The sequence below is a fragment of the Vulpes lagopus genome, chromosome 23 (assembly GCF_018345385.1).
Source record: "Vulpes lagopus strain Blue_001 chromosome 23, ASM1834538v1, whole genome shotgun sequence".
Lineage (NCBI taxonomy): Eukaryota > Metazoa > Chordata > Mammalia > Carnivora > Canidae > Vulpes > Vulpes lagopus.
The window spans coordinates 525714-549193 of NC_054846.1; the positions used below are offsets into that span (position 1 = coordinate 525714).

The following is a 23480-nucleotide window of genomic DNA, read 5'->3' on the forward strand; positions in this document are numbered from 1 at the left end:
GTAGATATAAATAAATATCTACTGTATCTAAAAATAATTATAATGTATTATGGAATTTATAATATGCGTACATAACTAAAATGCATGACAGTCATGATACAAGTGTTGGGAAGGGTAAATATATTTGAGTATTTTAAGGTTCTTGCAGTATTAAGAATTGTAAAAATTAAAAATGTATTTTGTAATAGTTTTGACATCATAACACATCAATTATCTTCTAAAATAGTGTACAAATAAGTGCTAATAGAAGAAAAGGGTGAAAAAAATCAATGATTTAATTTTTCAGCTTGAGAAGCTAGGAAAACAAAACAAATAGAAAATCTAGCAGGGGGATCCCTGGGTGGCGCAGCGGTTTGGCGCCTGCCTTTGGCCCAGGGCGCGATCCTGGAGACCCGGGATCGAATCCCACGTCGGGCTCCAGGTGCATGGAGCCTGCTTCTCCCTCCGCCTGTGTCTCTGCCTCTCTCTCTCTCTGTGACTATCATAAATAAATAAAAAATTTAAAAAAAAAAAAAAAAAGAAAATCTAGCAGGGTAAATTTTACAAATATCAGGAAAGAAAATGGGACATTACTACAGATCTTACTGTGAATATCAAAAAGAATAAATGAGGATATTATGAATAATTTATGCCAGTACATTTGATCATTAAAAAGATAAGAACAGAGAAAATAATATGTAATATATGGTCAAGACAGAAACTGAATACTAAAATAGTATATATAATCTCAACTGTATAAGTAAGTACATTGAATATATATGTACTAAATACTTCAGGTAAAATACTAACTTTTTTTTTATTTTATTAAGAAAAAACCCCAACAATTATATGCTGTTTATGTAATTCATATCTTAGCTATAAGGTCCCAGAAAGATTGAAAGTGAAATGATAGAAAATGGGATATTCCAGGTAAATACCAGAAGAATCAGAAACACCTTAACTGCCTGAAAATTAGACAGGTTCATGTAGTTGAGTAAGCCTTTTAACACTGATTTTTTAAAAAATTGTACTTGTATTGCTTACTGTGATAAATACCTTTTGAATATAAATAGAAAAAAATTTAAGAAAATTTTCTTAAAAAAAGAAAATTTAAAAATTAAAATAAGAAAAAATACATATAGGACAAAAATAAAATGGAATTATAAAATATTTTATTTAAAAATAATAAAAGAAACATACACATACAAGATGTAATTCATACAATGATTAGAGCAAAATTGATAGCCTTATAATCATATCTTAGAAAAGAATAAAGGGTGAAAAAAAATCAATGATTTAATTTTTCAGTTTCAGAAGCTAGGAAAACAAAACAAATAGAAAATCTAACAGGATGAATTTTCCAAATATCAGGAAAGAAAGTGGGACATTACTACAGATCTTACTTTGAATATCAAAAAGAACAAATGAGGATATTATGAATAATTCATGCCAGTACATTTGATTATTTGGACAAAATGGGCAAAGTCCTACAAAATGCAACCTCCAAAACTAACCAAGGAAGATAAAAAAAAAAAAAAAGTCCTGTGTCTGGTATCTATTAAAGAAATGTGTTCAATTATTTTAAAAATTTTCCTACAATAATAGAAAAAGTGCACTTACAGCGAGAACTGGGTATATATGGAAGTGTTGAATCACTACACTCTACACTTCAAACCAATATCACACTGTATGTTAACTGTACTGGAATTTAAATAAAAATTTTTTTTAAAAGGTGGTGTTGATTAATTAGTGTGAAAGTAAATATTTAAGAGTGAAAATACAAGTTTTCATAAATGTATAATAGAAACAAAAAATGAATTTTACTTCAATTTCATGGATGAAGGGATGAAACAATTACATTATTAAATAAAGAGGTAACTACAGAATTGTATTGCAGTGTTCTTTACCATTCTTCCAAAGTTTCAGTTTTCAAGGAAGGTATATAGATCTCTCTTTTAAAAAAAATATTTGGCCTTCCAGTGTTTTTAATGATCTCCCTGATGATTTAGGTGTTCCTTGAGGATCTCCCGGAGGATTTTAATGATGCTTTACATGAGTATAACATGAATGTTACAAAGGAATTTGCCTCCTTCCTACTAAATGTTGCCAAATTGGCTGATATGAAACAGGAATATCAACTCCCATTGTCAAAAATAAGTAAGTATATCTTAGCTCCACTGTGGAACAATTTAAAGAAAATATTATCTTCCTAAGAATATTTTTTCCCAGAGAACTAGTAGAGCCTGAGGAAGATCAGTCTGCCTTAAAATAAGGAGATTCTTCTTGCTTCCCCAAGAAACAAACTCTTGGTTATTATTATTATTATTATTATTATTAACTCTTGGTTATTAGAAGTGAAAAGGGCAACGGAGAATGCAACTAGAGTCATTTATAAACCATCTTGATTAAAGGTTGCTTTTGGGGCAAGCCTGACAAACAGTAAGGATACCTATGAGATGAACGGAAGTGAGAGATCATTCTATTGCTCATTTTCTTGAGAGGAAATACATATAGACTCTTGGCAGGTGACCTGGGCCCAAACTCTGGTCCTGCTATTCCTGGCAGTGAGACCTTGGGCAATATTCCATATTATTTCAGTAACCCATATTCATACTTCAATTTTCTCAAAAGATATATAAAAAAAGAAAATAACGTTACTTACCTCGTTGGGGTAAGCTTTACATAATTCAGTTAATATATGTGACTATCTTAAAATGGTACCTAGCGCATAGTAAATGCATTAATCTTTGCTCTTATTTTTCATAAGCTATTGGATAGAAATCTTCTAGGGGAAAGTAAACAGGAAAAGCTGGCTGGGATAAAAGGAAAGGGTTGAGCCATGGGAAGTAATTTCCCACTTTCATTAAACCCTAACATCCTCAATTGGAAAAAGTAAAGGAAGCAGAGCCTATTACTTGCTGGACCTTATTAAAGTGGGAAGCAGCGTGAACAAAAGCAGACGGGAGCAGTGGAACATTGTGAGCATCCCAGAGAAGGCCAAATGGCAGTGCCTTCATTACAAATCAGAGCCAACTTCGGGTGCATAATCCGGTACCTTTTAAGAGTAGGAACAGAGGGGGCACCTGAGTGGCTCAGTCAGTTAAGCGTCTGTCTTCAGCCCAGGTGGTGATCCCAGAGTCCCTCATGGGGGTGCGGAGTCCAGGATCATAACCTGAGTCAGGGTCCCTGCTCAATGGGGAGTCTGCTTCTCCCTCTGCCCCTCCCCCTGCTCGTGCTCTCTCTCTTTCTCTCACTCTCCCTCAAATAAATAGATAAAATATTTAACAAAAAAAGTAGGAATGGAAAAAAAAATATTTCTTGTTAATATGCCATTTTCAAACCTAGTGATAGTGGCCTCTTGGAATACCCTGTCTGGAAGGATTGTGGGGGGAAAAAGCACCAAGGTAATAACAATAATTCTATGTTAGCATTGCAATTTAAATGTGGTCTTTTATTACCTGTTGATCAAGGAACTCAAATATAATACAAAATTTTATGATATTGATGACGTATTGGTAGCTAACTGTTACTGAGTGTATTCTGTGCCAAGACATGCTGCTCACTTTACGTGATATATCCCATCCAGTCTGATACGGGTCCTGCCACACGGAATGACTCCCTCTGTAGCATGGCCTAGAGTATGTGCATGAAGCTTACCAATTTGGCTGGTTTTTAAAAAACTGATCTATCCTAATCTATTATGACCAGATTTCACAGGAAACGAATGTGAGGACTCTGAACTTGTGTCTCACTTGATGAGCTGCAAAGAAGGAAGAGTAGCAATTTCTCCATTTGCTTGTCTCTCTGGAAACTCTGATAGCGATTTGCTTCAACCAAATACTCCAAACCATGTAAGTGGAGATGGGGTGTATAAATAAAAGATCTTTAAGAAAGAAGTAGATTTAAACTTCTAGGCTGTTTAAGAAGGATTTGATATTTCGTAAATTGAAAAACAAAAATTCCAGGTGTATGAACAGAAATATCCAGGAAATGGTACTCTTGAGCCCTGTAGGATTTCTGTTTTTTTCGGTGTTGGCCTGAGGAACCCTGCTCCATTATACAGAATTCCCAGCTTTTCTTCTGTCTTTGTAGGTTGATGCAAGTTTGCTATGCATTAAGCACTTAAAACTATCTTCAGGCTTTCCCAGTATTGCTACAGAGGCCACAAATCCCATATATATATTCTGGATCACTGATGTCCAAAGTGGAGTACAGAGAACTAGCACATTGGGAACATGCTGGATAATCCACTGAATGCTGGAATCTTGTAGGAATTTAATGCATATTTTAACACAGTTTGTGAAAAAAATAAGTTTTGTGATATTTGATACGGTTAGACACTAGTGTCTCAATTCCATTCTCATCTCAAGTCGGTCTGTCCTCTATTATGTAAAATAGTCTACCTAAAAGAATTTTGAGAAACTAAGTTGACCCTTGTGCATTTTATTTTATTTTATTTTTTAATATTTTATGTATTTATTCATGAGACACACAGAGAGAGGCAGAGACACAGGCAGAGGGAGAAGCAGGCTCCCTGTGGGGACCCTGATGAGGGACTCGATCCCAGGACCCCAGGATCACGACCTGAGTCGTGAGTTACCCAGGAGTCTTGACTGTTGTGCATTTTAAATGGACACATACATTTTTATCACAAATTCAAATAATTTCTAATGATATAATTTCCAGCTTCAGATAAATGTTGATATGTTAAAATAATGCCATCATATCATTTTTAATGAATAAAATGGAATATGAATACTGAAGCATTTGGATACCCATAATTATAAAATTAAAAACAGTCAAGAATAAAATTTCTAATGACTTAATTATAAAATTAAAAACAGTCAAGAATAAAATTTCTAATGACTTAATTATAAAATTAAAAACAGTCAAAAATAAAATTTCTAATGACTTAAAATTTGGGACAGTTCTTTTCTCTTGGAGTTAGATTATACATTCCCTCACATAATGTAATATATTTTTAAACACCAAGCCACAACTATCCATTTCTAAGCTTAAATAGTATGCAATTTCAATTTAATGGTTATTTTCTGTTAATTACAGAAACTTAATATGAATTATGAGGATTACTAAAAATAAAATTAATATTGTATTAGAAATATATGTATTAATGCAGTGGCTGAAACTATTTATAAATTAGTCCATATAACTAAGAATGAATATTTACTTATTTTCAGAATGAAACAGGGTTCCATCATCGAATTTCAATTTGAATGTTGAAAAACCTTATTCAAATAGATAAGTAGCTTAGAATTGACCAACTTTCGTTATGCCAGTGATACACGGTTCTTCTGATTCCCTCTGAGTTGTTTGTCTCAAGTCACCCAGCAGTCTATTATCACAAATATATTTTTAATGCTCTTTTAATCAGCAACTTAATTAGAGCCACTTTAATTTTGTTGAATTCAAGGAATTGGAAGAAACCTAATTTAAAAGAGAAAAAAATGCACTTCTTATGTAGCCTTTAAAGTCATCCACTTTCTCATTAGGAAAGCAATATTGCTCTTTGTTGCTACCCTGTACGTTTTCAAACCCCACGTAAGTTTGAGGAAGCTTTTTGTTTTATAAGATGAGAGAAAAGCATTTATGAAGGAAGAGATGAGAAAGAATTTTTTTTTCACTGATAATGTACATGGTTTAAAAATGAACTAGAGACCACTGCTCAGGGCCTAGGGGAAGCTCTCAGGCTAGTTCTTTACCCCCGTCGAGCGGTGTCTTACGGAACGTGGAATTCTTGCATAGAAATAAGAGTGGACTGAACCACGCTTGTAAGATCAATGACTTTATGAAGCTTTTTTCCCCTGTATGTTATATCTATAATTACAATGAATTACTTATATAAGACGTTTGCAGCCAATCACATTGAAAACAAGGCATTTTGTTAAGTATTATAATTTCCCTTTTTCTCTATTTTACAATTAAGGGATGGTCAGTACCTACCATTAACTTTTGGTTCCTTTCCTTTTTTTTTTTAATTTTTATTTATTTATGATAGTCACAGAAAGAGAGAGAGAGAGAGAGAGAGGCAGAGACATAGGCAGAGGGAGAAGCAGGCTCCATGCACCGGGAGCCCAACGTGGGATTTGGTCCCGGGTCTCCAGGATCGCGCCCTGGGCCAAAGGCAGGCGCCAAACCGCTGCACCACCCAGGGATCCCCCCTTTTGGTTCCTTTCCATATGCAAATTTCCCCCTCGAGTTTTGGAGGGACTTGATACAGTTTTAATAGGATAAAATGTCTATGTCCTGTTGCTGCGCAGTCACCATCAATTAGAAGAGACCTTTAAGGTGCAGGGCCTTTCGTTGTGCCTGATGGTGCACTAGGGAAGAGCGTGGTTCTAGTTCATTTATTTTGAAGCATCCTGCACTGATGAAGATTTCCAGAGTATTCCTCGATGACAGCACGCCCTTTGCCTTACCCCACTCACTACATACAATTTTACTTTCCTAGCATCCTAGTACACTCTCAAGATTCTTTTGCTTTTACTGGTCGTTACCTTTTAATTTAATGTTAAATAGACATTCACGATATCTTTAAATCACACATAGATACGTTGTAAAGCATAAAACTAAAATGAAGACTCACGGACTCATCACCCATGGGCTCCTCCTCCGTTTTATTCTCTTGTCTCCCCTCTTTCTCCTGGATGTCAATTATCCTGAATTTCGTGTTAATTCTTTACAAAACATCGTATTCCAAAGTTGCTTTTTATATTTGCTGCTTTTGTATGAAAAGCAAAGGAATCCTCACCGCAGTCTCCTGCATTTCTTGTTTCTGTTTTCTGGACTCAACTCCATGCTCCCAAGATCCGTCCACGTGGTCGCATGAAGCTCTATTTTATTTTTACTACTTCACAGTATTTCAGAGCCGTTGATCTATTCTCTTCTTAGAAACTGTGTTTGTTTCTAGTCTTTACTGTTACAAACGCGCTGCCACAAATGTCTAGTACACGTGCGTGGCAGTTTCCCCTTGAATGTAGAATCTTCTGGATTTTTGAGGGCACAACAGTTTTCTAGATTGTGCGAGAATAAGAATATTCCAAGAAACTCTTAATAATAAAAGAGCTTTCCATGCTACCACCAAGCCGTTTGAAAAGTTGTACCAATTAGTGTATCGGAGTAGTTCTTATTGACCCCGTATAGTCGTTGTAAAATAAGCAGACATCAAAAGCGAGTGACTTGTGTACCTCCTCTTCTTATCTTTCTTCTCTTTCCCCCTATATCTTCCTTTTTATCCTGGTGGTGGTTGGGTTTTTGTGATTGGTAGAGTCGTTCAGTCGAACTCTTCAGACAGGAAAGGCAGTGGTTCTCCGATACTCCGTTTACAAGGTATCTCTTAGGCCAGTTAGGATAATAATAATAAAAAAAAATTAAAATTAGCCTTTCTTTTCTAGTGAGGCTTGCTGTGATTCTCACGGCTGGGTGGTTGGAAGTGTCCGCGTGCTCTGAGGCAGTAGGTTCACAGGCGGTACCAAGTCACCCTGCAGGCCTGCTTCAGGACGCCACCAACCCACTGTGTACGGAAGACACCCTCTGCCTTCATGGCGAAGGGTGTGCTTCAAGAGGGCCGAGTACAGAAAGGAAGTTCACAGCTCGGTGTCAGAGATCAGAGACTCTTTGCACGCAAATAACGAGAAGAGTTGTGTTTCCTTAGGTCGTTCTGCGCACAATTGGCATCGATCACAGTCGGGCTCCTGTGCTGTGGTCACAGACATTTGACAACCAAGGAAGAAGGATGCCACTCAATGCTTACGCGCTTGATTTCTACAAACATGGCTCCTTGACTGGACTAGTCCAGGACAACAGGTGGGCTTATCCCCTTCTCTTCTCCACCACTTAGAATCTTGCTCTCCTGTCTCCACGTCTGCGTTTGTGTCTCTGGCCCCGTCTTCCTCTTTCATTTCTACCTCCACCTCCAGTTCCACTGCTGTATCCGTCTCTACATCTTATATATTGTGGATGAACCTAATGAATTTTAGGCAAAGCTTTTTATGATTTTAAGTAGAGTTGAATCATGCTAAAAAATATACTGGAACTTTTTCCCTGCAGATCAATGATGAGAGAGAAAAAACAAACTTTGTGTTATTTTTATTTGTGGCTTACCGGCAAAATCTGGGGACTTAGACACCCTCGCTTGACCTAGAGATGTCCCCTACGATTATATTTCTATATGTTCACAGATGTGTTTTTATTTGTTAACATCCTATTTATTCAATATAAGATATTTTAAGACTGACAAAGAATAACAAACAATGCGATACTCACCATTATCTAAGAAAAGTATATAAAAAGGCCTATGACTCATCTTAGCGCTTTGGCAAGGAAATCATTTTCTAAAACAGTAAGGCGGGGTAAACCCTCTTGGATTTACCTAAGAATAGAGAAATTGGCCCAGACACTGAGCATATAGATGTGGGAGAGACCTTCTTCACAGTAACCAGGAAGTCAATAGACATTTTACATAAAATCTTGAACGGTCTTTATTGAATTAAAGGATTTAAAACTCGGGACACTAGAGAAACGTTGATATTTTGGGGTTTGCTCGTTTTGTATTTCACAGCTCACTCACTGGATTTTATTCTTTTTTTTTTTAATTTTTTATTTTAATCACTCTGTGTTCGTCATGACGAGTGCCCTCCTTAATCCCCATCACCCACTTCACCCATTACCCACGCCCCACCCATCCCCCGGTAAACATCTGCTTGTTCTCTATCGTTAAGACTCCATTTCTTGGTTTGCCTCTCTCTGTGATGCGATCTCTCTCTCTTTCTCTTCGCTGGTTTGTTTTATTCTTAAATTACACAGAGCAGTGAAAGCCCTTGGTATCTGTTTTGCTCTGGCTGCCTTATTTCACTTAGCTTTATACTGTCTAGCTCCACCCATGTCATTGCAAATGGCAAGATTTCATTTTTTATGAGTGAATAATATTTCATTAAATATATGTGATATATAATAACACAGTATTACATATATATTTATATACACGTACCTCTTCTTTATCTATTCGCGGCTGATGGGCACTCGGCTGCTTCCACATCTTGCCTGTTGTAAGTGATGCTGCTATAGACGTGAGGGTGCATGTAGCCCTTGGGATCAGGGTTATGTTTTCTTTGGATAAATACCCCGGAGTGTGATTGCTGGAGAGCAGGGTGGCTCTAATTTTAACCTGCTGAGGAAGCTCCACACTCCTTTTTCTCACAGTGGCTGTACCAGGCCTCACTCCACCAACAGGGCAGGACGTTTACTCTTTATCCACGTCCTCACCAGCACCTGCTGTTTCTTGTGTTTTTTATTTTAGCCATTATGACAGGTGTGAGGTGAGATCTCATTATGATTTTTATTTTTTTTATTATGATTTTAATTTGCATTTCCCTGATGGCAAGTAATGATAAGCATCTCCTCGTGTCTGTGGGCCATCCGTACGTCCTCCTTGGAGAAATGTCCTTTCAGACCTTCTGCCATTTTTTAATGGACTGTTTTTTGGGGGTATTGAGTTTTATAAATACTTTATATATTGTGGTTGTGGACCTTTATCAGATATGTCATTTGCAAATATCTTCTTCCATCCCCGGGGCTTGTCTTTTCATTTTGTTAATTGTTTCCTTCATTGCAGAAGCTACTTTTTTTTTTCTTTCTTTTTTTGAGTAGGCTCCATGCCCAACATGAGGCTTGAACTCATGAACCTGAGATTAAGAATCCTACATTTTACCAAATGAGCCAGCCAGGTGCCCCTCAAGCTACTTATTTTGTAGTCCTAATAGTTTATGTTTGCTTTTATTTCCTTCGCCTCAGGAGACTAATCTAGAAAAAAGTTGTTGCATCCACGGTCAGGGAAGTTATTGTCTGTGTTCTCTTCTAGAATTGTTATGGTTTCAGGTTTCACGTTTAGGTCTTTAATCCATTTCTAATTTACTTTTGTATATGGTATAATGAAGTTTTCCAGTTTCATTCTTTTTTATTTTTTTTAAAGATTTTATTTATTTGAGAAAGAGAGAGAGAGAGAGAGAGAGAGGAGAAGGAACAGGTCGAGGGTCCGACGGAGAGGGAGAAGAAGACTCTCCAGTGAGCAGGGAGCCCATGTAGGGCTGGATCCTGGGACCCCTGGATCGTGACCAGGGCTGAAGGCAGACACACCTCACTGACTGAGCCCCCCAGGTGCCCCTTCCAGTTCCATTCTTCTGAATATATGGTGTCCAGTTGTCCCAACACCATTTGTTGAAGAGACTACCTTTTTTCCATTGGATATTCTTTCTTGCTTTGTAGAAGATCGATTGATCATATAATTTTGGGTTTACTGCTGGGTTTTGTATCTTTTCTATTGATCTATATGTCTACTTTATGCCAGTAACACTGTCTTCATCATTACAGCTTTATAATGTAAGTTAAAGTTTGTAATTGGGATCCCTTCAGCTTTTCAAGGTTGCTTTGCTGTATTCGGAGTCCCACGTGGCTCCACACAGATTTTAGGATCGTTTGTTCCAGCTCTGTGAAACATGCTGGTGGTATTTTGATAGGGATTGCATTAAATCTGTAGATTGCTTTGAGTGATATAGACATTTTAATCATATGTTTTCTACCAATCCATGAGCTTGGAATGTCTTTCCATTTCTTTGTGTCATTTTTCATCAGCACTTTATAGTTTTCAGAGTACAGGTCTTTCAGCTCTTTGGTTAGGTTTATTCCTAGGTATCTCGTTTTTGGTGCGATTGTAAATGGTATTGATTCCTTAATTTCTCTTTCTGCTGCTTCATTATTGGTGGATAGAAATGCAACAGGTTTCTGTACATTGATTTTGTATCCTGTGACTTTACTGAATTCATTTATTAGTTCTTGCAGATTTTTAGTGGAGTCTTTCCAGTTTTCTATATATAGTATCATATCATCTGCAAATAGTAAAAGTTTTACCTCTTCCCTACCAATTTAGATGCCTTTTACTTGTTTTTGCTGTCTGATTGCTGTGGTTAGGACTTCCAGGACTATGTGGAAGAAGAGTGGTGAGGATGGACAGCTTGGTCTTGTTCTTGACCTTAGAGGGAACATTCTCAGTTTGTCCTCACTGAGGATGATTTTAGCTGTGGGTTTTTCATGTACGGCCTTTTTATGTTGAGGTATGTTCCCTCTAAACCTGCTTTGTTGAGGGTTTTTATCATGAATGGATGTTGTACTTTGTCACATGCTTTTTCTGCATCTATTGAGATGATCAAATGGTTCTTATCCTTTCTTTTATTTATGTGACATATCATGTTGGTTGCCTTGTGGATATCGAACCACTCTTACAACCCAGGAACAAATCCCACTTGATCACGGTAAATTATTTTTTTTAAGTATATTGTTGGATTTGGTTTGTTAGTATTTTATTGAAGATATTTGCATCTATGTTCATCAGAGATATTGGCCTATCATTCTCTTTTTTATGGTATCTTTATTTGGTTTTGGTATCAGGGCAATGCTGGCCTCATAGAATGAATTTGGAGGTTTTGGAATATTTTGAGACTAGGTATTAACTCTTTTTTAAATGCCTGATACAATTTGCCTGTGAAGCTATCTGGTCTTGGACTTTTGTTTGTTGGGATTTTTTTTATTACTAATATGATTCCTTTACTGATATGCAGTGTATTCAATTTTTCTATTTCTTCTTGTATTAGTTTTGGTACATTTTATATTTTTAGGAATTTAGAAGTTAGTTATTTTTTTCAGGTTGTCTAATTTGTTGGCATATCGTTTTTCATAATATTCTCTTATATTGTATTTTGGTTGTGTTGGTAGTTATGTCTCCCCTCTCATTTGTAATTAAAGGTTTATCAATTTTATTGATTTTTTTTCAAAGAGCCAGCTTCTGATACATTGATCTGTTCTATTGTCTTTTAGTTTTTATATCATTTATTTCTGCTATAATCTTCATTATTTCCTTCTTTCTGTTGGTTTTAGGTTTTGCTCATTGTTCTTTTTCTAAAGAACAATTTTGCTTATTGTTCTTGTTCTCTTTTGGGTATAATGTTAGGTTTTTTTTTTTTTTATTTGAGAGTTTTCTTACTTATTGAGGTGGACCTGTATTGCTATAAACTTCCCTCTTAGAATCATTTTTGCTGCATCCCAAAGGTTTTGGACCATTATGTTTTCATTTACATTTGTTTCAATTATTTAAAAATTTATTCCTTGATTTCCTGGTTGACCTGTTCATTGTGTTGTAGCATGTTATTTAACCTCTATGTATTTGTGGTTCTTCCAGATTTTTCTTATGATTGAATTCTTAGTTTCTTAGGGTTGTGGCCACAAAAGATGTATGGTATGATTTGGATCTTTTTGAATTTGTTGAGGATTGTTTTGCGGCCTTTTATGTGATCTATTCTGAAGAATATTCCATGTGAACTGGAAAAGAATGTGTATTCTGCTGTTTTAAGGTGAAATGTTCTGAATATATCTGTTAAGTTCATCTGGTCCAGTGTGTAATTTAAAACCATTGTTTCCTTGTTGTTTTCTGTTTAGATCATCTGTCCAGTGATGTAGGTGGGATGTTAAAGTCCCCTACTATTATTGTGTTATTATCAATTAGTTCATTTATGTTTGTTATTAACTACTTTATGTATTTAGGTGCTCCCATGTTGGGTGTGTAAATATTTACAATTGTTATATCTTCTTGTTGGGTTGTCCTCTTTATGGTTATATAGCATCCTTCTTTGTTTCTTGTTACAGTCTTTGCTTTAAAGTCTAGTTTGTCCAATGTAAGTACTGCTAGTCTGGCTTTCTGACTTCCATTTTGACATCCATTTGCATGATAAATGTTTCTCCATCCCCTCACTTTCAATCTGTGGGTGTCTTCAGGGCTAAAATGTTTTTCTAGGCAGCATATAGTTGAGTCTTTTATTTTATTTATTTATTTTATCCATTCTGTCACCTTGTGTTTTTTGATTCAAGTGTTTAGTCCATTTACATACAATGTAATTATTGGTGGGTATGCATTTATTGCTATTTTATTACTTGTTTTGCGGTTGTTTCTGAAGATTTTCCCTGATCCTTTCTTGTCTTTCTCTTTTTCATAGTTTGCTGATTTTAGTTAGTGATATATTTGGATTCCTTTCTCTTTATTATTTGCATATTTATTAGTGGTTTTTGATTTTTGGTTACCATTAGGTTACATCTTCTGCATATAGCAGTCTATATTAAGTTGATGGTCATTTAGGTATGAGCCCATGCTTTACTCCCCTCCTCTCCATGTTTTAGATATGTGGTGTCTTATTTTACATACTTTTATTTTGTGAGTTCCTTGGCTGGTATTTTACAAAAAGATTAGTTTCTTTTGCTTTTGTGTTTTGTACATTCATACTGTCACTTTCGGTTTTTCATTTCCACTCAAAGATATTTCTTGAAGGACTGGTGTAGTGGTCATGAACTGCTTTAATTTTTGTTTGTCTGAGAAACTCTATCTCTTCTTCTATTCTGAATGATAGACTTGCTAGATACGGTGTTCTTATCTGCAAATTTTTTTTCCCCATTCAGCATTTTGAATATATCATGCCACTTTCTTCTTGCTTGGACAATTTCTGCTGCAAAACAAACAAACAAACAAAAAACCATAACAACCCTGATAGCTTTATGGAGTTTCCCCTGTATATAACTGCCTTATTTTGCCTTGCTGCTTTTATTTGTTTTTTTTTTTTTTATCACTGTATTTTGGTGTTTTAGTTATGTCTTAGTGTGGATATACTTTTGTTGATTTTGTTGGGAATTCTCTATGCCTCCTGGATCTGGATATGTTTTTCCTCCCCCTGATTAGGGAAGTTTTCAGCTATCATTTCTTCAAATAAATTTATGTCCCCTTTTCTTTCTCTTCTGGGACTTTTATAATGTGAAAAAATTTTTGAAGATTTTATTTATTTGAAGATAGAGAGAGAGAAAAAGAGTGAGAAAGGACATAAATGGGGAGGAGAGAGGGAGAGGGAGAAGCAGACTCTCCACTGAGTGGGGGATCTGGACATGGGGCTTGATTCCAGGACCCTGAGGTCATGACCTGAGCCAAAGGCAGACACTTAACTGACTGAGCCACCCAGGCACTCCTATAATGTGATTGTCATTACATTTGACAGAGTCACTGAGTTCCTAAGTGTGTTCCTATTTTGCATAATTTTTTTTCTCTTTTGTTCAGCTTGGTTACTTTCTATTACTATGTTGTCCAGGTCATTAATTTATTCTTCTACTTCCTCCATCCTGCTGTTCATTCCATCAAGCATGTTTGTCATTTCATTTATCAAGCCCTTTATTTCCACTGTGTTATTCCTTATCTCTGTGTTAAGGTTCTCACTCATGTCTTCCACTCTTAAGTCCAGTGTGTATCTTTATGATCATTCCTTTAAAGTCTCTGTTTCACTTAGATCTCTAGCCATGGCCTTATCCTGTTCTTTCATTTGGGACACATTCCTCTGTCTTCTCGTTTTGTATAAGTTTGCATCAGCTACTGTGTGTTAGGAAAGTCAGCTACTTCTCCTGTTTTTGAGGATAATAGCTTCATACAGAAAAACTCCTGCGTTGGGAGATGCAGTGTAGGAAGGGGTGTGAGATGGTCTTCCTGGAGAAAGGGTCCAGAGTGCTGGGACTAAGGCAAGTATGACTCAGAAGGGTAGTTCCATCAGAGCATGGCACGTGCAGAGTTTGGCATAAACAAGTTAGGTACTGAGTGCTGGCATGGTACTGGTTCCTGCAAGTAGCCCTGTGCTTATGCTGAGGGGCGGGGGAGGGAAGTGGTGCTGACCAGTTTCTTTGTTCACAGAGGGGTCTCTTGTGAGCACTGCCTCTCTGGGATATGCTCTGAGAAGAGCAAATAACCTCCCCACTGTGTGCCACAGGCACTCTTCAAATTGCTGTTTCCATGCTATATATCTATGGGTTGTTGGCCCTGCCTTCTCTCTAAAAGCAGCTCTAATGACCCTGGGCCGTATCCGAGCCAAGCTCACTGACCTTTAAAACTCCAAGCTTTAAGCTTCACTGGTTGCAAGAACTCATGAAATTTGACCCCTCTCATTTTCCAAGCCAGTTGCTATGGGAAATCATCTTCCCTGTATACTCTGCTGTGTGCTAGTCTGTGTCTTGCCTGCTCCACCTCCATGGCTCTTACTCACTGCAGTGGCCATTATCCAGTTCTCTCCCAAACAATGTCTCTGCTCTTCATACCTTCAATGTGGTTTCTTGTCTGCCTTCCTTTGTGGAGTTTGTTCTGTCAGTCTTCAGGTTGCTTTCTGGGGTATTATGATGTTTTCATCATTATGTAGTTGTGTTCATGGGATGAGTCAAGCCTAGGGTCTTTCTACTCCACTACCATCTTCCCTCTTGGATGGGATTCTGATCATTTTTCAAAATATGACTCATTATTGTAAATAAAATTGTGACATTAGTAAATAATTCATTTGATTTATTTTTCCTTTTGATTCTCCAGCTCCCATTCACTCTCCTGAGCTTACAATTTTCCTATTTTGATTTTCTCCTGAGATGATCAGTCTCCTGTGTGTATTGATTATGTGTGGTTGTGATACGTATGACTTTTGAATTTATAATCATTATTCCTGTTGATTGAATCATCATCTAGGACTTGTGGCAAAATGTTTCTAGTAAATATGTCTTGATGGACAAAAGTAATTTATTATCCAGCATTTCAGTATGAATTAAGTTCTTTGATGTTTTCATACTATTAATTTTCAAAAGTATATTTTGTTTAGGCTACATGAAGGAGCTGCATATGACTTGTTGAAAGATTTTGCACTTACCATTAAATCTATCAGGTATGTATGTTATATATTTTATTTCTTTTCTTTTTTTTTATTTTTATTTATTTATTATAGTCACACAGAGAGAGAGAGAGAGAGAGAGAGAGAGAGAGAGATGCAGAGACATAGGCAGAGGGAGAAGCAGGCTCCATGCACCGGGAGCCCGACGTGGGATTCGATCCTGGGTCTCCAGGATCGCGCCCTGGGCCAAAGGCAGGCGCCAAACCGCTGCGCCACCCAGGGATCCCTGTATGTTATATATTTTAAATATTGATTTCAGATTTTCCAAATTTTAATGGTAATTTGAAAAACATTGACCTCATACTTAAAAGTGCCATTAAGCTTGTTAGATTGACAAATTTCAACTGCCCGAACATTTTGCAGAGCTTCTCTTCAACACCCTGTTGCACTGGTTCTATAATAGGATTAATTCCAGATCCCATTTGACAGAAGGTTTCATTCAAACCAGAGCCCCAGCCTCAGGCACTGCAAACAGCAGGATAATGTTCCAAAGCCTCAAGAATTCCTAGATCCCAGTATTCTCAGTTTTCACAACCAGTGTCTGTGAGATACATGATACATCAGAAGGCCCCTTAGGGCTCCACCAGGTCCCTGGTTTATATCAACTTACATATTCCAGACTCTCTTGCTTTATGCAGTGTTTTTTTCCAGCGTTTATCAGTCTGGTCTCTCATTTGGCTTCCTGTTTTTTATCCTGCCATTCTCCTGGGAATGTGGGACTCAGTGGGGACCCAGACAATTCTAAACTTTATATGGATACATCCATCCTAAGACTTTTTAGAAGGTCCATTCTTAGGCCCTTCTAGTATTGCCTGGTTAAATATACATCTTTCCAAAGCCTGTAGTCTACATATACTTTAATACTTTATGTTTTTCCCTTTTCTACACTTACTTTAAAATTATATATCTTCACATACATGCACATATGTAATTTACCATGAATCTCTTCATGAAGCTCTTGGTATTTGGGTCATTGTTTTTTAATTTTTTGATATAAGATTAATCAGACCTGTTTGGAGGTTTTATACAGAGAATGAAACTATGGGGATGCTAGAGCAGAGGGAAATGCTCACTGTCTTGAGCATCTCTAGGTAGTGTATTTCTTGAGTGGCTCATAGTTATTCAAGAGTACGCTAAGAAACCCCACAGACTTTGGTTTAATCTCAAAATCTGGTCCTAGGAATATCATTCATTCATTTATCTAAAATGTATTGAAATACTATTAGTCTGAGACATATGTCTAAGGATTTGAGATGTACAGAATCAACAAATCTATCCCTGCTTTAGACATAATCTTACAGTGTAGTGTGAGGAAACTGACTTGTAAACTATTTTAAAGGCAATAAGGGGTAGGATGACAGATAATGGGGGCAACCTTGGATTCAGAGAAGGATTTTCAAATGAAGTAATTTTTTCACTAAGCCTTAAAGGATCTTAAAGGATGGGGCAGAGGAAATAGTGTTTTCAATGTACAGAAATGAGAAAGTGTGGTCTTATATGTCAGGCGTAGGCTTCAATCTCATTCTACTGGCATGGGGAATGTGGGACTTGTCACAGGGATGGGGAAAGACACTGAGTTGTTTAAAGCAACTTTAAAGGCAATTTGGATAGGCATTGGAAAGGGTCTTAATTCTCATATCATGGAGTTTGGACTTAATATGCCGAATAATGTATAGGTAGTATATAGGCATGAATATGCTATGGGTCCATGGCATATGGTTGGTTTATATATGTGGCAGAGACTCAAAGGCTGAGACCCAAGCAAGTCAGAATGAGTGTGGATCTTAATTAAGGAAATAGAGTAATGATAGAAAAAAAAATGGTTGGTTGGAGAAATATTTATGAGATAGAATTCAGAGAAATTGTCAAAGTTCATGTAGCTGGTAATGATAATGAGGTTTCTATTTTAGTTAAGGATACGTAAGAAACATAGAAGTGAGGATGAAGCTTGAGGAGGACCAAGAACCAAAAACAATGACTTAGAATTTATACATGTCATGTAATACCTGTGGGAATTCGTTCGAGGGGAAATGGTCAGTGTCATAATTATAGGTCTATGACTAGGAAGAAATTCAGTGTTATAGATACAGATCTGGTCATTCTCTGCAGTAGGTCAGTGAAGACACTAGGAAAAATTTTGGAACTCCAGTGGAACCAAGGTAGATAAGGAATTGCAAAAGGCTGATGAAATGTCAGATCCTGATTGTGGTCAGTACTTTATCAGCTCAGCTGCACTGTTCATTCTTGGATTTCCTCTCCTTTCTTTTCACCTGCATATTCATTTCTTGTTGCTGCCATAACAAACCACCACAAACTTCATGGTTTAAATCAGCAGAGATTTATTTTCTTGCAGTCCTGGAAGCCTGAAGTCCGAAATGGGTCTAACTGGGTTACGGTAAAGAGGTTGGCAAAGCTCATTTCTTTCTGGAGACTTTAGGAGAATCTCCTTTATTGTCTTCCACAGCTTCTAGAGGCTGCTGGCATTACTTTGATCATGGTTCCCTTCCATCTTCAAGGCCAGCAATGGTGGGGGAAGTCTTACATTGCATCACTCTGAGATGAACTCTCTCCTGACAAGCCTCTCACAAGAATCTTTGGCTATATTGCACCCACCCAGATAATCCAGGATAATTTTTCTTTTTTTTTTTCAGGATAATTTTTCTATCACAAAGTCAGCTGATCAGCAACTTCAATTCCATCTGCAACCTTAATTCTCTGTTACCATGTAAACTAACATGGTCCTAGATTTCTGTGAATTAGAACACAAATAAATTTTTCTAAAGATTTTGTATTTATTCAAAATACAATGAGGACGCTGATGCGGACTCGATCCCAGGACCCTGGGACTATGCCCTGAGCCGAAGGCAGATGCTCAACCCCTGAGCCACCCAGGTGTCCCTAGAACACAAATAAAAGCCACTATTCTGTTTATTACATTCTGTTTTAAAATTTTTTCTCACATATCTAGGTAAAGGAAGGAATATTTTGATCTTCATAGAAGTAGTTACTTGTGGATTTCAGTATATACTGGACACGGTAGCCACAAAAGTACAAAATAGGCTCCAAAGAAATGTGTGGAGAAAAGGAAGGGACTTTGTGTTGCTGCTATTGAAGGGGGATGGGAGAAGGTTAGGTGGGATTTGGTGGCCTTGAAAATCTTCTTGCTAATCGACATGAAGAGGAAGTGCATGGGAACTTTTTGTTATTTATTATTATTATTATTATTTGCTATACAAGTTTTTTAAAGGTAAATATATTTATCAGTATTCTTCATATTTTGCTAACATTACATCATCTAGTGGTATTTGCTTAATTCTTCCTGCCTGTAGAAAGTCCTTCTTAAAATACTGACTCTCACTAAAATGTGTGCTCTGTGTGTGTGTGTTTCCATTTACAGTGTGTCCTTGCGTGAACTATGTGAAGATGAAGACGACAACGTGGTCTTAGCATTTGAACAATTGAGTAAAAGCTTTTCTGAAAAACTTGATGAAGTTTAAAAACAGAGACTATCCAGACCACTTAAAAATGTTGCTATGGGCATTTTTCAAGTCATATTTTACGATCCTCATACTCTTTGTCAGAAATACACATATGATGGAGTGGAAAGAGCAAACACTTTGGATTCAGAATTGTGATCAAACCTGCCATGTTCTCTTATAAGTACCTTTAGACAAGTTATTTAATATCTTTTAATCTTGGCTTCCTTAGATAGTTGAATAATAATGCTTATATTTCAACTAGTTTGTGGACTGATTGAGAAAATCCAAAGATTTTTGTGTGTGACCGAAGAAAAAATTTTACTCCGAGAAGTGTAAACAAATATGACATTCTCAGCATTTTCCTCCTCAATGTCATAATTTGTAAAAGTCTATCAAGGCTAAAAAAAAGCTATTACAGTATCCTGGAGTAGAAATATATTTTCTCTAATTAACTTAAATGTGATTATATGACTTAGATATGTATTTTACCATCTTGTAATATTGACTTACTTTTTAAAAAAATATGAATGACAGTTTTGGCATAAGTCCCATGAGGCTTTAAAATAAAATATAGCTGGTGATTTGGCTTGATTTTAATTGTATATAAACGACTGAAAACCCACAAATAAATACAATGGGTGTAATCAATTTATCATTGGTCTCTTTGTATTAAGTCTGTACATCTTTCAATCCATTTGCACACATCTGTATTTTATATATAATAAATAATTTATGTCTAATAACTTTCCCTCCATAATCTAAGCCTCAGATTATAGTTTTGGAATCTATTTAGACTCTAAACTTGAGCAGAACATTTTATCCTCAGAGCTAAAGGTCTGCTCTCTCCTATCTATATGTCTTACTGAAGATAATCTTTTGTATGATATTATTTATACATATATTACATTGGCTTAGAAATACACCTGTGGTTCATTTTGTCTGGAGATAAAGGAATACTCTGTTACCTGGAACTGACCCATTCCTGCATGTGCCATGTTAGGAGACTCCAGTTTCTTCAGACTAAACCCATTCACATTATTTTAAAATGTGCACTGCAACAATTGATGAACACCAAAATACTTAGAAATTAAAGTGATTCCTACTGACCTCTATACTCAAAACACCGATACACAATATTAATAGATTGTTACCTCACATTGGTTTCTACCTCTTACTTGTGGTTTCATAAATCTGATGGAGACATGAAGATTTTTTTTCCATATGACTGAGCCAATCTGGTTCCCTAATTTTTAGAGGTAAAATAGGATTATTTCCTATAATCTGTCATTCTGCTAAAAGGGAGTTATATCTAACCTTTTTGCGGTGGGTCTAGTGGGAAGCTTCCTTTGTTTCCTTTTTGACTTTTAGCAAAAACTTTAAAAAGTAACTTGGAACAACTTATGAAAAGAGAGATTATACAGGAACTCTAAAAGCATTTTATGGTCCATTTGTTGTAATAATGTGAAATTTTTCTTTCTGTGAAACATGTGCAGAGACCCTGGTGAGATTTACTGGAGAAGCATTATTATCACCATAATTTATTCCTTTTTCCTATGAGAGGAGAAAATCATGTTGGCATTAGGTCTATAAAGGGTCTTCTATAAGAGCCATTTATTAAAAATTTGTATTTTGATAAATACAAATTATAGGTGCAAATGCTGGCATAAGAAATAACATACTATGTTTGCTTCGGCACTGCATAGGTTAAAATTAGGATGATACAGAGATGATTAGCATGGCCTCTATAGGAGGATGACATGGAAATTTGTGAATGTTCCATGTTTTAAAAAAGAAAAATAAAAAGCCCATACAGATATGGTTAATAATATATGACAAAAGGGCCACATACAAATTACTGATGAAATCATAACCTTATGAAGAAGTGAAGCTTTCCCTTGGCCCAGTTACTGATTCATGTGAAAAAAAATGTATATGTATATATATATATATGCTTAAACTTTTCCTAACATGTCCATATCTTCCTTTCTTTTAATAAAAGTCAAAGACAGAGCAGTCCCATTCCTCCTTGGTCTTCCTCTGTGAAACCAAAGTAACTAGACATAACACAAAAACAAAAGGAAACTTGGGACTTGAGAAACGACATGACACTGAGTTTTCTTGCTGTCTCTTGTAGTCTGAGGAAAGGCTGATCACGACCTCACTTCACCATCTCCAGGTGCCATTGGGACCGTCCAGCCACTCCCTGACCTAGCCTCTATGGGAATAAACAAGGCGGTATGAGATGGAGCTAATTAGGACCCCGCTTTTACCCCCTTCCCTGGTGTGTGTGTATTGAGGAAGGAGGATGCTGAACCTCTTCCCTCAAACAGCATTAGTAAGAAAGAATGAGTTGGTGACGAGTCCTTTCACAAGAGACTAATCAACGCTGTCCCGCATCCATTCCTGTGACCGCTGAGCTCCCATCCTCATCCTAAAACAACAGAGCAGTGTGAGTGAACCCTGTTTCCCCCTTCCCTGTTGTGGGCAAGGCCTAGTAGGGAAGGTCCATACATATCCCACTCAGAGGCAAGTAACAAGGCAGTGAAAGCATGATTCCACTTTCACCAGGGAGATGTCAGGAAGCCTGCCAGCGAAGCTGAGCTTCAATACGTCACTCTCGGCGTGGAGGCAATGTGAGCTTGTGCTCCTTGAGCCAGCGTGATGCCGGCAGGTCTACAAGAAAGCTGAACTGCCACCCACCCCATTCCTCATGCTACACCTTACCTCACTTTCTAAAAAAGCATATTAAATAGGCTTGAGAGTCTCCTAGGGTAGTATCTAAAATGTCGAAAGGATACAGTAAAAAGCCATTCATCATATCAATAGAGAAATCAAAACCTGAATGAGCAAAAAACAAAACAAAACAAACCACTGATACTGATACCAAGATAAAGCTAATGTTGAGATTAAATTATAAGGATTTTACAGTATCTGTCATTAAAGTATTGCAACAAGCAAATGCACATGCTCTTTTATTAAAGACTTATTTATTTTAGACTGAGAGAGCATGAGTGGGAGGGGCAGAGGGAGAGAGAGAGAATCACAAGCAGATGCCCTACGAAGTGAAGAGCCCGACAGGGGGGCTGATCTCACAACCCTGAGATCAAGATGTGAGCCAATATCAAGAGTCAGTTGCTTAACCAACTGCACCACCCAGGTTCCCTACAATTGCACATTCTTTTGAGACAAATAAAAAATAGAAAATCCCAGCAAAGACATAGAAGTCAAAAAAATATGGAGATGACATATGATGGATTTGATAAACTTTCAATAGATCAACAGAATTTGGCAATCTGAGTAACAGAAAGTAGACTGAAAAAGAACAAAGGAAGTTTTAGAGACCAGTGAGACAATACAAAAAAAAAAGCTAATGTTCATAAATTGGAGTCTCAGAGGAGAAAAAAACTGGGTGGGGTTGAAAATATGCTCAAATAAATAATGGCTGAAAACTTCCCAAATAAATAATGGCTGAAAACTCCCCAAACTTAGGAAAAGAAAAAAACTATACCTATAGAGTGGACTCCATGCAAAGCAAAGATCATAATGAAATTTCTGGAAACAGAAAATAAAGAAAAAATCTTGGAAGCAGACAGAGAAAAGCAACACATAACCAATAGTGGAATACCAATTCAATTGACATTGGGTTTCTCATCTGAAACCAGGAAGGCCAGAAGTGGCACAGTTTTCAAGAACTGAAATTTTAAATATCTACCAATTAAAAATTCTATATCCACTGAAAATATGTTTTTTTAGAAATGAAGAGAAAATAAAAACTGTCCACTCAAAGGAAATGGAGATAATTTTCACTAGCAAAACTATCCTTCAAGAATCGGTAAAGGAAGCCCTTTATATTTTTTACTTTGTTTTTATTGGAGTTCGATTTGCCAAAATAGAGCATAACACCCAGTGCTCATCCCATCAAATACCCCCTCAGTGCCCGTCACCCAGTCACCCCCACGCCCTCCCCACCTCCCCTTCCACTACCCCTAGTTCGTTTCCCAGAGTTAGGAGTCTTCATGTTCTGTCTCCCTCACTGATTTTCCCCACTCATTTCTTTCCCCTTTATTCCCTTTCACTATTTCTTAAATTCCCCATATGAGTGAGACGATGTGATGATTGTCCTTCTCTGATTGACTTATTTCACTCAGCATAATACCCTCCAGGTCCATCCACGTGGAAGCAAATGGTGGGTATTTGTCGTTTCTAATGGCTGAGGAATATCCCACTG

The 23480-nt window shown here is 36.8% G+C and overlaps 1 protein-coding gene and 1 non-coding gene across 2 annotated transcripts in view; both read left to right on the plus strand.

Annotated features, from left to right (window-relative positions):
- DDX60 (DExD/H-box helicase 60) overlaps positions 1 to 19900 on the plus strand; it is a 94709-nt gene extending 74809 nt beyond the window's left edge. Inside the window, exons 34-38 of the mRNA XM_041739223.1 lie at positions 1989 to 2136; positions 3688 to 3830; positions 7652 to 7803; positions 15705 to 15767; positions 19171 to 19900. Coding sequence (XP_041595157.1) covers positions 1989 to 2136; positions 3688 to 3830; positions 7652 to 7803; positions 15705 to 15767; positions 19171 to 19270 — 606 coding nt within the window. The 3' untranslated portion in view covers positions 19271 to 19900. The remainder of the gene's footprint in view (positions 1 to 1988; positions 2137 to 3687; positions 3831 to 7651; positions 7804 to 15704; positions 15768 to 19170) is intronic.
- A 1034-nt stretch (positions 19901 to 20934) lies between these two features.
- LOC121481748 lies at positions 20935 to 21038 on the plus strand. The gene has a single exon (XR_005985404.1). It is a non-coding gene; the product is annotated as a U6 spliceosomal RNA (small nuclear RNA).
- Positions 21039 to 23480: the final 2442 nt, after the last annotated feature.